At 41.4% G+C, this 17,302-nt stretch overlaps 1 protein-coding gene across 1 annotated transcript in view; it reads left to right on the top strand.

Moving 5' to 3' along the window:
- The window catches only part of FBXW8 (F-box and WD repeat domain containing 8), a 109,557-nt gene that overhangs the window by 23,658 nt on the left and 68,597 nt on the right, over window positions 1-17,302 (top strand). Inside the window, exons 3-4 of the mRNA XM_033097580.1 lie at window positions 5,271-5,435; window positions 9,054-9,142. Of these exons, the coding sequence (XP_032953471.1) occupies window positions 5,271-5,435; window positions 9,054-9,142 (254 nt within the window). The remainder of the gene's footprint in view (window positions 1-5,270; window positions 5,436-9,053; window positions 9,143-17,302) is intronic.

A 17,302-nucleotide genomic window follows, 5' to 3' on the forward strand; every position in this document is an offset into this window, starting at 1 on the left:
ATTTTGAATATAAAGAACTCTCTTACTGTTTTTTAAATTTTTACAGTTTTTAAAGAAAATTTATGAGAACTTCATGTGGCTTTTGTCCTTTATTGAAGTAATGTGATATATTACATGGATTTTTGTATGTTAAACCAACCTTGCATTCTGGGCTAGATTGCATTTGGTCATGGCACATAATCTTTTTCATATATTACTGGATTCAGTTTGCTAGTATTTTGTTGGAGATTTTTGTGTGTATTCATAAGGGATATTGGTTTGTAGTTTTCTTTTCTTGTGATATCTTTGTCAGGTTTTGGTATTAGGGTAAAATTGGCCTCCTCAAATGAGTTGGGAAGTGTTCACTCTTCTATTTTTTGTAAGAATTTGTGAATGATTGTCATTTGTCAATTCTTTTTTAAACATTTGGTAGAATTCACCAGTGACGCCATCTAGGCCTGGACTTTTGTTTATGTGAAGCTTTAAAATTGTTAATTAAACTTCTTTACTTGTTACAGGTCTTTTTTCAGATTTTGTTTCTTCTTGAATTGGTTTCAGTAGTTTGTGTCTTTCTAGGAATGTATCCATTTCATCTAGCTTGTCTGATTTATTGGCATATATTTGTTCATAGTATTCCCTTATAATACTTTTCATTTTAGTGATGAATAGTGATGGCTTCTCTTTCATTCTTGATTTTAGTAATTTGAGTCTTCTCCTTTTTTCCTTGGTCAGTCTGGCTAAAGGTTTGTCAAGTTTGTTGATCTTTCAAAGAACCAATTTAATTTCCTTGAGTTTTCTCTATTTCATTTATTTCTGTTGTAATCTATATTATTTTCTTCATTCTGCTTGCTTTGGGTTTCATTTTCTCTTTTTCTAGTTTTTTAAGGTGGAAGGCTAGGTCATTGATCTGAGATGTTTTTCAATATGGGAGTTTCCAGCTATAAATTTTCCTCAAAGCACTGCATTCACTGTGTCCCATAAGTTTTGTATGTTCCATTTTTGTTTTCACTCATCTCACAGTATTTTCTAGTCTCTCTTGCAATCGCTTATTTGACCTATTGGTTATTTAGGAATGTAGTATTTAATTTCCCAAATTTACTTACTTCTGTTATTGATTTCTGATTTCATTGTATTGTGGCCAGAGAACATACTTTGTATGACTTCAGTCCTTTTAAGTTTATTGATATTTGTTTTATGGCTTAGCATATGGTCTGTCCTGAAGAATGTTCCATTGCACTTAAGAATAGGCACTCTGTTGTTGGGTAGAGTGTTCTGTGGATGTCTCTTATGCCTAGTTGGTTTATACTGTTGTTCAGTTCTTATATATTCTTGTGGATATTCCCCTTAGTTATTCTATTCATTATTGAAAGTGAAGTGTTAAAGTCTCCAAATATTATTGTTGAACTGTCCATTACTTCCTTCACTTTTATCAGTTTTTGATTCACATATTTCATGGCTCTGTTGTTAAGTTAATGTGTTGATAGTTGTTATATCTTCGTGATGGATTGGCCCTCATTATAAAAATATCCTTTTAATCCAGTAACAATTTTTGTCTTAAAGTTCATTTTATGTGGTATTAGTATATAAATTCCAGCTCTCTTTTGGGTATTGTTTGCATGGTTTATCTTTTTTCATCTTTTACATTCAACCTGTTTGTGTGTTTCAATCTAAATTATGGCTTTTGTAGATGGCATATAGTTAGGTTATGTTTATTTATTCTGCCAATTTGTCTTTTGATTGGAATATTTAGTCCATTTACATTTAATGTAATTACTTATAAAGGAGCATTTATGTGTGCCATTTACTATTTGTTTTCTGTATGTCTTACATCTTTTTTGTTTCTCTTTTCCTGTATTACTGCCTTCTTTTGTTTTAAATAGACTTTTTTTTTAGCATACCATTTTAATTCCTTCATTTCTTTTACCATATTTTTTGAAGTTTTTTTCTTAATGATTGCCCTAGGTATTACAATTAACATCTTAAAACAATCTAATTTGGATTAATACCAACTTAATTTCAATAGTATAACAAAACTGCTCCAATATAACTTTGTTCCCTTTCTTCTCTGTACTATTATTTCATGCAAATTATATCTTTATGTATTATATGCCCATCAATACAGTTTTTGCTTCAAGCAGTTGTCTTTTTAATTAGACAGAAAAAAAATGTGCAAGCAAAAATACATTCATGCTGTTTTTTATATTTACCTATGGTGACATTTACTAGTGTACTTCATTTCTTCTTGTGGATTGAGTTGCTATCTAGTAGCCTTTCATTTCGGCCTAAAGGATTTCTTTTAGTATTTCTTGCAGGGCAAATGTACCGATTAATTAGTTTTTGTTTATCTGGAAATAGCTTAATTTCTTCTTTATTTTTTAAAAGATAGTTTTGCTGGATATACAGTTATTGGTTGACAGTCTCTTCTTTTGGCAATTTGAATATACTATCCCAATACTTTCTGACCTCCATGATTTCTGATGAGAAGTATAGAATCCCTGTGCATAGTAGGTCTTTTTCTCTTGATTGCTTTCAAGATTCTCTCTTTGGCTTTCAACAGTGTAACCATGGTGTGTCTAGGTGTAGATTTCTTTCAGTTTATCCTTCATGGAGTTTGTTGATGTGGCAGATTAATGTTTTTCATCAAATTTAGGGTATTTTTGACCATTATTTTTTTAGATATTATTTCTACCCCTGTCTTTCCCTTGTTCACTTCTGGAAACTCTCATAATTGCCTACGTTGGTCCACATGGATGGTGCACCACAGGTCTCTGAGGCTTGGTTGATTTTGTTCATTTTTTTGGTTTGTTTATTTATGTATTTATTTTTTCCTTCATTTTTTTTTCTTTCTCAGACTGAATAATCTTAATTGACCTTAAGCTTGCTGATTCTTCTGATAGCTCAAATCTGTTGTTGAGCCCCTGTAGTGAAGTTTTTGTTTTCATTGTTGTACTTTTCAACTCTAAAATTTCTCCTTGATTTTTTTAAAAAATAATTTGTATCTTTTTATCAGTATGCTCCAATTGGTGAGACATTTTGCTCATACCTTCCTTTATTGTTCAGACATGCTTTTCTTTATTGTTCAGACATGCTTTCCTAATTTTTGAACATATCTATAATGGTTAATTTAAAGTCTTTGTTTAGCAATTCTAACATCTGGATTTCCTCAGGGACAGTTCTATTGACTCCTTTTTCTTTTTGTATATGGTCATACTTTCCGGTTTCTTTGTGTGTCTCCTAATTTTTTGTTAAAAACTAGCCTTTTAAAACAATGTGACAGGTCTGGAAATCAGATTCTCCCCCCTCTAGAGAGTTCATTTGTTATTACTTTTGTTATTACTGCTCTTTGTTTAATGGCTTTTCTGGACTAATTCTCTGGTTTGTACTTCTTGTCATGTATGACCACTGAAGTCTGCTCATTTAGCTTAGTGGTTAGCTAGTGATTGGACAGAAATTTCCTTAAGTACATTGAACCAATAAGTCTCTTGCTGAGGTACACTCTGTATGTTGGGGCATGCCTTCAACATGCCAACAGTTTACAACTCTGCTTTAGCCTTTACTTCCTGCTTGTATGGAGCCTCAAGGTTTGCCAGAGTTGAGAGATCAGGGCCTTCTCAAGTTTCTGCTGAGCACACACACACAGTCTTACACATGCCCATGGCGTTCTCAATTTCCCAGAAATATATTGGAGCCTTTCAAAGCCCCCTAGGGACACCCCATTCCCCAGGTTTTCCTTGTAAGCCTTTTGGTCATTCTCTTTTTAGCACCAATTAGTAATGCTCACTTGGGCAGCTGCAGTGTTCAACAGTTGTCCCTTAATTGTTTTTGACAAATGCCCTAGAGATAGGACAGATCCAAGCCCTGAGTCAGGTCAGATTAAGACAATCCTCCAGAACAGAGTTTCTCAGCAAGTTGCCAGGTAGGTCAAATGGTGACAGTTCTCTGGGGATGGCACTTTTGGGGAGCTGTAAACCCATCTGGCCCCTCCAGTGGGTTTATAGCTGCTGGGTTTTACAGCTACCATAGTTGCAAGGCTGTTGATTTTCAAGGCTACCATGGAGCTGGAGGAGGAGGATGGGATTAGTGTAAGTCAAAACAAAAGTTGCACTTCTTAACAAGATTCTGCCGTTTTTCTTGAATAAATGCTCCTCAGAATGTTGAAAGCCTTTAATTTCGAGAGTTCTGAAAAAGTTGATTTTGGTAATTTTGGGCAACATGCAAGTTGCTTTTCTGGAGGAGCAGATTTTCGGAGTTCTTTGCTCTGTGGTTCCAAAAGTTAACTCCCTGTCAGTTCTTGACCAAACAAGGCATACTCGTGCAATGAGAATCTGCCATGCACATGCTGTGTGCGCTCTTCTTTTGTCTCATGTTCTCTCTTCTTTTGTGTGTATTTGATGTCTTGACATGGCCCCAAGGGAGTGTTAAGAGCACAGGTTACTGTAAACCACTGGTCACAACTTGTACTTGATGAGAAGTGAGTCGGATGCATTGCAGACCCAAGATCATGTGGGCCTGCTGGATCAGTTTCTCATCTTGCCATCAGAGTTCATCTTTTTCAGTCTGCCCAACTTTGTACGTTATCCTGTGAGGAAGTAAATCCATCATTCCCCTAAGTTAGGGTTGGAAGAGAAAGCACTAATAGCTAAAACGGCCATTTCCTCCGGATACTGTTGGGATTTGAAATTCAGTCCAGACATAACATTAATTTCACCATATCAGATCTTACAGTCCTGGTTAACAGCTTGAGTTTTCTGGTAAAAAATTTTTAATCTACACATTTAAAATCTTTTAAGTTTTCACACTTAATATAAATTTGAATTTCTTATACAGCAGATGTCTTGAGTTATGGATATTTATTTTATTACAGTTCTTTATATCAGAGGCTATTGGTCTCCAGCTCTTTAAGATGGAAATACAAGTGCCTGTTGGTAAAAAGTAAAGTGATTCTATTCTGAAAAGCAATATATGATTGTATGTCTATTAATGTGTTACAACATGTATTTTTTGCCTTTAATGTATTTGTGTATTTTTGTCTCTTATACGTTATATAATAATTTAACCAAATAGTCTAAAATGTAATGTGAGATGGTAATACAACAATTTTGAAATCTTGAAAGATAAAATTGGAAACATTTGCTTGTGTTTTTTTTTTTCCACCTCCGAGTGTTTTGTTAATGAGGCATTTTATACAGCCATAAACCCAGGGCAATAATAAAGGTGTTGATTGATTTTTGGATGACAAGGGGCTTCTCTAATTGCAGATTTTGACATTTGTGTCACTTCTGCTGTTTTAGGTGAGCAAGACGTGGAAGGTGATTGCCGAAGATGAAGTGCTGTGGTACAGGCTGTGCCAGCAGGAAGGGCACCTTCCCGAGAGCAGCATCTCTGATTATTCCTGCTGGAAGCTCATCTTCCGAGAGTGCCGCGCCAGGGAACACATGTTAAGAACCAACTGGAAGGTAGGCCATGGCCAGTATCACTCATTACCTGTAAAAGAGTAGCCTGCCAGGACAAGGGAATCCAAGCCTGGGTTGAACACCGGGTCCTTCCGGTTGCAGCCTAAGGTTAACTGCCAGAAGCAAAGAGAGATGAGTGTGGTGAGCGTCCCTTCCGCTCTAGGTGACTTGCTGCCCATTTTGTTCGCCATCTCCAATCACACCATTGGGGAGCATCCTGTCCTTCTACAGGAGAGGAAGGGCGAGCTGGAGATGCCAGTCCCCTACCCTCGGATGCTTCGGGTCTCTGGTGTAGTCAGTGCAGCGCCCTTCCACTCGCGCCGTCTCCCTGGGTGGACCAGGAAAGCACAAGGAACACCTGATGCAAAAGAGGAGCCGAGGATGCCGTTTCCAGTCGATGTAAGCGGGAGGTTATTAAACGTCTCTGAGTCCTGTCTCCGCTTCCCTCACATAACCCATTGGCTGGCTTCCATCACATTTATCACTTCAAAATCTGTACGGAAATATTAGATCACAGCTAAGAATTTGCACAGTGAAGCGTTTCTGTAGGAAATAACTGTCAAGAACAGTGTTACATAAAGCTGCTCGAGGCAGGACGAGATAGCCGTGTGGTGGCCCAGCTGGGTTTCCTCCCACCTGGGTAGCGGGATATTCAGTTGTACGGAGGGGACAGAGCCATACTCTGGCCTGTCCTGTACAGGTCAGGGCTAATAGACTCAGAGATTAACAAGCTTTTGCTCATTACTGATGGTGGCATATTGCCTGTGTGCGTGTCTGTCCCCAGTCACCTCGTAACCTGATTAGTGACCCCTACTCTTGATCTGGGCAACCTCACACAGTTTCTAGCAAAGTTAATAAGAGCAGCGGTTCTCCAATTCGGGCTTTCTTAACCCAAGCACTAGTGACAGGTGGGGCCGGACAGTTCTTTTTGGCGGGGGCTGTCCGGTGCTTTGCTGCAGGACGTTGAGCAGCGAGCGTGCGTAGCCTCTGGCCAGTAGATACCAGCCGCATCCTCTTCCTGCCCCCCCCCCGCTGTCACAACCAAACACGTCTTCAGATATCTTCTGATGTCCCCTGGGGGGCAGCCTTGCTCCTGGTTGAGAACCACCTTTCTAAGGAGACTTAGCATAGCTGTCCTTTCTCGGGCCATTAAGACACCACCACTAAGTAAGAACCCCACTGGACTACCATTTGCATCCCCCCCAGGTAAGCAACTCGTGTAGAGGCCCCGTAGCCCTCTTGCTTGTAGTGCTTGAGTAGGTCTGTGTGAGGGACATGAGTGGGAGGCAGGCATGAGGGATGGTCAACGGGGCTTAGACAGGCGGGGTCAGAAAGCGGAGGGTTGAACCCTGGTAGAAAGGGCTGTCATTTAAGGAAAGCCCGAGAGTTAGGCAGTAACGAGGGCCTTTCTGTCCAGGAAGAAGGGATACTTTTGAGATTTGTGGGTATGAGAGCTGGAGGTCTTCCACGTGTCCTGGCTCGCATTCAGAATTGTCAGCCCCGGAGATAGAAAGCAGCAACTATGTCCTTTGTTTTCTCTTTGGTATCAGAGAAAGCGAGGGAGGGAGGCAGGTATATCTTCCTCATCGGGGCTGCAGATGACAGAAGTGAAGGGGTTTAAAGACCCACCTCATGGCACCTGGCCCTTGGTAGCAGTATACAGGTTACGTGCACTTTAGCTGAACATCTATTTATTACTTTTCTCTAACAAGCACAAAGCCGTGTGTTTGGTAAATGATCCAGACATGGTTGTTGATTGAATCAACTGGAGTCAAACTGCAGGCGGACTGTGAGGGAGGCTTCCCTTTGGAGGGTCTCGGGCCTGTCTCCGGGCACGGTTACCGGTGAGGACTGCATTATGTGAAATGCTAAACGACGGTGGACACTAATGGTGGGATTCTTGTTGTGATTCTAGAAAGCCCTGTCCGAACACGAAAGGTTGCTTTACTTTTGTGTGCCTTTGTTTTCTCATCTGTGAAGTGGGCTCAGAGAAGCCCTGCTCAGAGGGCTATGGGGAGGACGACTCAGTGACACCCTGCTGCTCCTCCTGCAGAGCGGGGCCCATGGCCAGTGCTCAGTTAGCGCTGGCTGTGGAAGCCCGCCGGCCTTTGCGTGCAGATACTGTGCTTTGGTGCTCTTCGTGCTCGACTTCAGGATGCCCTGGGCAGGTGCTGCGGTCTGGGAACCCCGAGAAGGGGGTTGCTCTATAAATGCATGAACTTATGTGGACCTGCAATTCGGAGCCAATGTACAAACTAGTTGATGAGTGGTTGTGGTGACGAGGATGGCTTTTCCTGGTGTTTGCATAAACCCTTTTCACTCCGGCCTTCTGGTATTTCTCTAAGACCAGTGTAGGGTGGGAGCCCAGGTGGGTGGCGGGGTGGGGACCACATGACGGAACTTAGTAAATGCCATAAGCACACAGACTTTCCTTTCAGGCCCTCTCCTTTTCTCACAGTACCTCATCGCTCAGAAGAGCTTTGCTGTTCTTGTGATTTGGGCTGTGACCCCCCCAAAAGATGACTCCCAAGTCCTTCCCTTCCATACTCTCCACTAGCAGGGCAGCTCCACTTGGCTGTGTCGTTTTGTCTCTCAGCCGTGGATTTGGCCTTCGAATTAAGCAAGATCATCTTGCAGATTATCTCGTACGGTGCCTGGAATGTAGCTGCTGAATAACTGTTGGTTTCAGTGGAATGGATGTCGTTATCTGCCTGCTAGTAATATAAATGGTAATAATAGTAGCTGCCTTTTATTGAACACTTGCTAGATGCTAACAATTGCGCTTGGCACTTATACACACCGTTCTAATCCTTGGCTCAGTCCAGCAAAGCTGAAATGAGGGATTCCTTCGTATTCTTGAGTACCTTTATTCTCCATGCTTACTTTCGCCTTAACAATTCTCACTCTTCCTGACATCCCACATGTAAGTACTTTCTGTTCCTCTAACTCCCCTTTATTTTTATTTTAAAAATAAATGTTTTATGTATATATTTTGCATAGATCATAATTGTCATGGCACAAATAATTCGAAAGTCACAAAAGGGCATTTAGTGGAAGCTACATTTTCCTTTTGCCTCTTTCCACCTACCACCTGGTTCCCTTCTTAGGACCAACCAATGTTCTGGGTTTTAGGGTTCCTTTAAATACTGTTCCTGGGAACGTCTGACCTTTCAGTCAGAAATAACGTCTCCTCCACCCTTTTCCCCATCCTAATGTTTCCTCTTTGTGTATACTTTTTCATTTTATTCTGAGGATTGTTTATAACGGCTGTTAACAGGTAAAATATCATGAAGTACTTTCTCTTCAGGTACCGCCGGCCTTCTGTGGGTTGTAGTTTTTGTGTCCCTTGTTTCCTTTATGCCCTGTGATTCCCTCGGGGACAGGGACAGCATCCCACACATACCCGTGCCCTCTAGTTCAGTGCTGTTCCAGTGTGTGGGAACTCGTAAATGTTCATTGCTTGACATGTTAGTTGTTGTCTCTGCCCTTTTGAATGTCCAGGTAAGTCGGAACACGGTACGTGCTGTAAAAACTCGCTATGGCGTGTTGGTGAAAGGGAAATGCTGTGTGTCCCCCCTACCCCAAGAATGGTATAACCCGCATCCCCTCTTTCTTACTCAGAATCGCAAGGGTGCCGTGAGTGAGCTGGAGCACATTCCCGATGCAGTTTTATGTGACGTGCACTCTCACGACGGCGTTGTCATTGCGGGGTAAGCAAACGCAATTTTTCGTTTCATGCCCTTGGTCGTGAGGTCATTCCGTTTTCACGTACCACCTCTCCGAATCCCCGTGGCCTTATCTTCCCATGAGAGTACGCACCTTCCATGTCTTTCTGTGGCCCACGTTGGAGAGGATTCTGTCCTTCAGTGCCTGAGAGCTCTGTAGTTAGTGGCGAGAAGCGAATGTCGTCCAGCAGATGTGTAATCCATTTGTCTCAACCCGTCTGTCTTAGCTTTTAAATCACTCTTGTGGCGTGTTAGGTTAGATTTTCATTAAGGCAAAGAGTTTGTATTTTATGGAGACATAAAAAAGTCAAGCAAGAATAATAAGTGTTGGCACAAAGAGGTCCTGTTCTGGTTCTCTTGTGCTGAAGCTTTTATTATGAGGTAGGGCTTTGGCCACACACAGTCTTCCTTGCCTATCACACAGTACGGATTCGCTGTTCAACTTGACCTGAAATGGGCTTTTTATTTGTCTCTGTGGCCAAGAAATTTAATTTGAGCTTCTGTAGATTCCCCTGGCTTCTGTTCCAAAAACCACTTTCATGAATTCTTCATACTTTAGTACAGGGATGTGTTTATCTATTTCTTTAGAGTGTAATAAGAAGATAAATTTTCTTTTTGGATGAAGATGTCTTGAACTAGAGTCTCAAGTTGTATTCTTTCTTAATGGTGTAAAGTGGAGACCAGGACACTGAAACTTCCAAGTCTGGATTGGCTTTGGAGTGAGCTACCCAAGAGAGGTCCTGCTTGGAGGAAAACAGAAATAAACTTTGGACTTAATTTAGTAGTAGGTGAGTTTTTTCTTTAGAGAAAACTCTTAAGAAGCATTCCTTAAAGAGCACCATTTGAATTGAAATTCCAAACAGTCAGATTAGTCTGATATTTTGTGGTATTCAGTGCCTACGGAAAGGTATTTTGACTTTAGACAAGGTATTCCCAGTAGGAACACTTTTCGTTAGCTTTTGTTTTGCTGGCCACAATTTAGAGGTTAATGTCCTTCTTGGGAGTGCTGTCGAGCTCTTATTTTAGAAAGATTAATGGACCAGAAGTCTGGAGTTCTGTCCATCCAGTTACCAGTACGGCTTTAGGCTCTGCCTCTCACTGCTCAAGTGTGGACCTAAGAGCTCACGATGTGTAAGGTCCTTTTCTCCCACTGATTCTGAGATTCCGTGGAAATTAAGCAAGGCACTCGCATTATTCTAGCTTAAAGGGGTCTCCTAGTGTGGCACTCCTGCCTTTGAGGACATTGGACTAAGAATCATAAAAGAAATTAGAAAGAAAGGAGACTTTAATCTCGGAAGCCAATTATGAATTTTTTATCTGGACACAGACCCCACAAAAGGCAGGCTGGCCACGAGTCCAGATGCCAAATCTTTCTCCTGCCGCTGTGTCCCTTGAAGTGTGCGCAACATTTCAGGTTATGCCAGCACAAAGCAAAGCGATGGCAGAGTTTTGTGGATCGATAAGATGAAACTTGATCTGTGGGTCAGCGAGGCTCCTCGAGCTCCGCTTTCTGAGAGAACCTTATGTTTATGGCCTAACATCAGATACTTCATATCTTACTTGTATGTGGAGCATCTTGTGTTTATCATTAAAATTTTATCTGGTGGTTACGATGCTTGTTTTCTGGGTCAGATCTTGAATCCCTTTTCATTTGAGACAGCGGTGTTTGTGGTTACCTCATTCCCAATCAATGTTGTATTCACCAGGCTTTCTACGGTTATGTATCTCCAAGGAGCTTCTTAAAGAGACAGTGGCCACCTCATCATTTTTTTCTCTTCTGCTTATCTTGCATTTCTTATTTGTCTTCTTCCCTCTGGTGGTTCTCTCTCCATTTCTTTACACAAGTGGAATTAAGTTTTGTATAGCTAGAGCTAAATTATGTAACATTTTTGCATTTAAACCTATTAAATATATTTCATATAATTGACAGAGAGCGAAGGCTCTTGGGAAATCTCTTGCTTCTTTCTATCGTTTTAATCCTCTGTGTAAATGTTCCTGATGTAGAGTCATGTTTGTAAATGTTCCTGATGTAGAGTCATGTTGCTTAGGCCTAGACTAATTTTTATTACAGTTTGTCTTACAATTGACCCTGTTTTGGTTCTTCCTTGTTCTTCTTTTCACACAGACTCAGAGTAACCTTCAACTGCTCATTCACTCATAAGCTCACCTGAGACACGCTTATGCCTGTCAGGGGAACAGGACCTGGCCCCTGCTTACCCGAGGCTTGTTTTCCCAGCAGAGGAAATACGTAATTCTCAAAGCTTTGATCCTTCACACTTTGGTCCAGGAGTCTTTGCTTCCCTTACTATCCATGGATGATGATTTCCAGTTACCTTTTCCTGACATTCCAAGCCCTTTGGAATTTGTTTCCAACCTACCTTTCTCCTTACTACTCTCTTTGGTGTACCTTTCATTTTTTTCCACACTGTTCTACTTAGTTACCGCTGACCACATCTTTTTTTAAGTTGAAATGTAATTTACATACCATCAAATGCACCCTTTTAAATTGTATGTCAGTGATTTGTAGTATATTCGCAAGGTGGTGTACTCATCCACCCTTATCTAATTCCAGAACGTTTTCATCACCCCCAAAAGAAACCCAGTCCCCGTCCTTTAAGGTGCAGCTTGAGTCTTGTCCCCTCCCGTAGGGGTATATAGCACTGTAGCCTGTGAACCCCTGTGACCCGACACCAACGTCCACCCTTCTCATAGCTCCTGCAGCTTATCGGGCAGCGAATCATGTGGTCCCACAACTTCACCCCAACGTTTTTGGTTTATATTGTTATTTAACGTTGAGTGAATTTTTAACTTTATAGCCATATATTTTCTTTCTAGTTTGTAAGCATCTTTTAAAACTGGAGGTGATACGTAATAGTTCATTAAATGCCCATAGTGCTTATAGAGACGGCCCTTCCCCCCACCTGTACACTGCATCATGGGGAAAACTAGAGAAATACCTGCTTTCTCGTCTCTGTTCTCTGATTTCTGAGTTGTTTTTTTTTTCCGACTTATAATCATACAGTTTTAAACCTGGAAGTAACTCTAGAGGTTATCTGTTCCAAAACACTCATTTTGGGTGGGAAACTGAGGCACACAGAGGTCCGATGAGCCAGGACCGGCACTGGCCCGCTGGGCTCCGACAGTGTCCCCCACGCAGAGCTAGGCGCAGGGCTGCCCTCTCCAGCTCTCATTTGCCACTCTGACAGCTGCTCTCTTCCAGCATCATTTTGGTTTTGCTTTTGTGGCATGCGTCTGTCTGTTAAAACTAAAAGCAGCAGTAAAGCCATGTTGTTTTTGCAAAACTGTTAGAAAGTGGAGACGAGAAAGCCACCAAAATCCTCGCATGCCAGCACAACCCATTACGGTTTTGGTGGGTGTGGTTTATATTTCAGTAGTTTTTTTTTTTGTTTTTTGTTTTTTTTTTAATGCTCACATAATGTAATCATAGCCTACATTATATTGTTGACCATTTTCTCCCCCTCACTAAACTGAGGAGATTTTTTTTCATGTTATTACATGCTTTTCATTACTTTCTTTGATTTGTTGCAAAAGCTCCAAGGGTATAATTATATCCTAATTTTCCTATTCATTTCCCTAGTAATGGACATTAAAGTCATTTCCTCTGTTTTGTTATTACATAATATGAATATTTTCTGTATAGAGGTTTTTTCCCTTTTTTGTACTACAAATCTTTATTTAAAAATAATAAAACATTTATTGTAGAAACTGTGAATTCCACACGAGTGCGTAGCATAGAGTTAAACTTCTTCCATTGTCCTCCCTTAGTCTAATTATTTTCCTAGGCTAGTGTCCTGTAAGTGGAATTACTGGATTTAGGGGAATGACTTTTTCGACTTTCCAGGTTAAGAAACTATTTTAAAGTGACTTCATAACCTGTAACTTCTTTCCAATTTAACTTTTTGGTTTGAAGTCTTCAAACCGTCCCTCAAGCCTGCTCTTCTGGATACTCATTCTTTCTTCCTATTGGGCCCATAAATAACCAGACAGTACACTTCTCTACTTTACTATCCCCAACTTAACCTCCTGCCATCTGGCTTCCATCCAGCCCTCTGAGCTACACTCTCAGGTCACACGTGTCACAGACCAGTGACCTTTTCTTGGCCCGTCCCCTTCAGCCTCTTGGCAGTACACGATTTCCTCTTAAAATGTGGAGACTGTGTATTGAGCATCTTTGTACGCTCGGAGCCTGACACCGGGAAACTGAGGGAAGGGTGTGTGGGATGAAAGCCTGCACTGTCAGCACGTCCTTACCGGAGCATCTGTGACCGGCCCACCTCCTACTCCGGCCCTTGGTCTGGCCTTTCTTGCTGTCATCTGGCCACTTAGCCGTGATATGCAGCATCCCAGAAAGTACCTGAACCAGTTGTTTTCTTTGCTGGTTAGATCCGTGGAAGTTCCTTCAACTGCAACTAAGTCATTCAAACACAACCTTTACTTTGATTTTCCAGCTACAATTTCCCGTTTCTTTAACTTGAGAAAAATTTGTGTTCCAAAACCACCAATCTCTATACAACAAGCCACCTGTCTCTTTCCCTTGAGTTCAGCCTCTGGCTGTATTTTCTCTGTGAGCTTGTAGCCCTCCTGAAATGTAATGAGGTTTAGTGTGTGCTTTTCTTGTATTTAGAAACAGAGACATTATCTAGAAAGTTTGTTGATAATAAGTGATTAGAAAGCGTGGTTTTGTTTCTTTGTTTTATTTTGCTTCTTTGGTGGTGACAGCTCTGAGCATTTTAGAATGTTTTTCAAATTTTGCGTTTCCCATTGAGGACAAAGACTAGAAGAGATGAGGACACGAAAGCTGCCCTGTCCTGTTCCGTGATGCCTCGTCTGTTCTCTCATCCCCCGGTTGCATTGTGGAAGTGGAGAGTGCTGAAAACAGATGACATCATGAGTTCAGAAAGGTCACATTATAAAACCTGAGATGTAGGTCTGGGTCTTATTTGCCAGAAGTATATTTGCTTTACTGCCACCCTAGTGAAGGAGAGCATCTCAGGTGAAACAGGAGAAAGTCAAGCCTGGGGCTCCGAGGAGGCCTTGTGCCAGCTCTGCTAACCATTAAGCTATTAGCTCACCAAAAGCTTTTATCAGATGCCCAGGAGTATGGTGGTGTTTTGCAATAGACTCGCTCCTCCTCACTGTTGCTTAAGATTCATAAGTCTGCAGTAGTTCAGTTTGCATAAGAAAGCACACTTTTCGATTTACATTAGAGGACCACTTTCTTCCCCAGACTTCGGGTTTAAAAAGGCATCAAGCATCCTGTTTGTCAAGGTTTTTCTCAATACTCCTAAATGTTTTTCTCCCCTGTTTTCTACTGATGTGGTCTCCCTTTTTGGGGTACAGTGCCCACCTTGGCTGGAAGCAACAGTGGCTGTACCCATGTTTCTCCTCGGCCATATGTGGTTGTTTAATGTTGCAAAATATTAGCTCTCTTCTTTCACAAAAAAATGTTGTTCCCTTTGGTCTTATGCATTTTCATCCATCTTCATTCCCTTTGAGGCAAGCATGTCCAAATAGACACGTAACTGTAGCACCTCTCTCTAGCAGCCCAGTGACCTGTGGCTGTCGTTCTGGCTTTCATTTTGGTTTGCTCTGTCTGTCCATACAGCCTGGACAGCATAATTGGGAGGGTTTCCAGTCGTCTGTAGACATGAATCAAAATTTTGAGCTCCTAGTTTATACAGAGGGTGCCAAAAAAATGTACACACATTTTAAGAAAGGAAAAAAAATGTATTAAAATTGTAATACTCAATATATACCGATACCAAAAGATGAATACAAGTCATGTTTGACTTCTGCAATGACAAGAGGTGCTCAAAGTGGTTCCCGTCAGCATCCACACACTTCTGATGACAGCGAACTCCTGCTTGAGCAACGTTGACCAAAGTGTCCACTTGTGTACATTTTTTTGGCACCCCTGGTATATGTAAAATTTGAATTCTGAATCTCTGGTTGCTTCCGTTTGCCTATGAGTACTTCTAGTGGAACATTATCAGTGTTTAGAATTAAGAACTGTTAGAAAGTGTCAGTTCAAACATAGACATGCACCTGAGGTGACATGAAATACCTTGCTTTGAGCCACTTTTTTCTCTACTTTTCCCAGTAATTAAAAATGTGCCTTTGCACTGACCATGTACCACACAAAAATATGGCTTCAATCTGAAATAGTGTATTATATATTTGCCCTGAATTTAAAAATATTTTCTAGGCAGGAGCTGAGGACCACAGGACGGTGTTTTTAATACTCTGCTATTATCGTTTCATGTGAATGTATAAAAAATGGATAGCATCTAGGATTACTTGGAGGCTCTTGAGATAACAGATGCTTTATAGATACAAATTGGTGATAAAAGTTATGTTAGACAAATGTCACCCCGCATTTATTCTTACTAAGGACACGCTTTCTTTCTCCTTTAAAAAAAAAAAAAACTTTTCACAGTTTTCCTTTCAACCTTGGTTTAGATCGATTTTTGTGCTGCTGCTTTTTATGACATCGGGCTGCTTCCCATAAGGAATTTGATCATTACCCATTAGGGACCTCTTTTTAAAAATACTTTTAGATTTATTTATTTTCTGCTTTGAGGTATACATGCTCTTCTGGTAAATAAGTCTGAGGTAAGATATTGATAAGAGAGTAGAGGAGAGCATCACATTTATTAAATCCTTAATGAAGGAGCTCCAGAATATCCTTAAGAAATACTGGTGAACTCATGACTGCATTTATCTATCTCTGGTTCTCCAAGGAATAATGGGAAGGGCCACAGTTACAATAACTCTGCATAATCACCATTGACTCTGACGCTATTGATTGTGATTAACCAAGATGTATGGAAAACAGTTTTAAGTGTGTAGTGCATGTATCTCGTAAGGTCCATTAAGATGTTCATTATTTCTCAATTGATGTGTCGTAAGCTGCACTTGATGTTTGTAGTAGTGCATTTCCACAAAAAGGCTGCACTGCGGGATTGAGTTCATTTTGTTAATTGCATAATACCACACAGGCATGTTTCATAGAAAACAGTAAATACTCCTGATTTCATTGATTGGTAATCTTTGGTATTACTAAAGAAAGTATGGAGTACATGAATAGTTCTTAAAACCTCTACATGTTAAGGGCATAAATGTTTCTTGAAATGTGGGCGCTGCACTTTTAGGGGCCTCTGCCTAATAGCTTTGTAGGCTTTACACCATTTCCATCTTCTAGTTTATAAGTCAGTAGATTTACTCAGTCCACATTTACAAGCACAGATGAATAGTGCAGACACATCCGTTGCTCGCTCACAGACTGACTGAGGGATACAGTTCTAGGCAGTTACGAACAGCGTGGGAGAACTTAGAGTAGGGAAGAGCAGGGCACAGAAACACTGGGGAGAGGCACGTTGGACAGGCCCGGAGGCAGGCTGGGTTTCTCCTGCGAAGCGATTTCTCAGCTGAGTCTGGACGGGTGACCAGGAGCTGGCCAGGCAGAGTGTAATACAGGGCACAGGTAAGGTGGACGTATGCCCAAACTGACGGTCGTCAGTCACCTTAGAGCATGTATGTTTCTCTGGGCTGGATGGAATACAGCTTCAGAATCCTTCTCAACACAGGGCGGTAGGCAGCCACCACCCACGTATTGGATTTGACACAGCAAAGAAACCATTTGCTGTTCCTGGTCTGAGCCCTCATAACAAAGCTCCTTTGCGCTGCTGTGAGCACCCGATCAGAATAGAACTGTGACTTCCTTTGGGGCTGGCTGCGGGAGGATGGCCCCGTAGAGCGTGGAGTTTTCCCATCCATTCCACAGGCCCTCCCACGTCACCTGTGACGCAGGTGTGGGAGGCACCATTGCATCTGTCCAGTCCCGCACTCCTTGCCGGCATACTGAGCTCTTCGTGTTGGCGTCTTGCCTTCCACATGAGACGATATAGAGGTAGGATTGACGAGTTAGGGGCCAGGGCTATGTCCTGCAAGCCTGAGTCACAATATTGAAAACAATAAATTCCTTATATTGCACTTACATGGGGATGGTTCTTAAAAGCCATATTTGTTTAAAGATACTGCCATCTGAGGAGGCAGAGTGGCTCTTTGGTGAAGCAGCAGATTGAGAAAAGCGTGGGGAGTTTTGATCCCAGCTGTGCCACTGAA

The sequence above is a fragment of the Rhinolophus ferrumequinum genome, chromosome 25 (genome assembly GCF_004115265.2).
Source record: "Rhinolophus ferrumequinum isolate MPI-CBG mRhiFer1 chromosome 25, mRhiFer1_v1.p, whole genome shotgun sequence".
In the NCBI taxonomy this organism is placed as follows: domain Eukaryota; kingdom Metazoa; phylum Chordata; class Mammalia; order Chiroptera; family Rhinolophidae; genus Rhinolophus; species Rhinolophus ferrumequinum.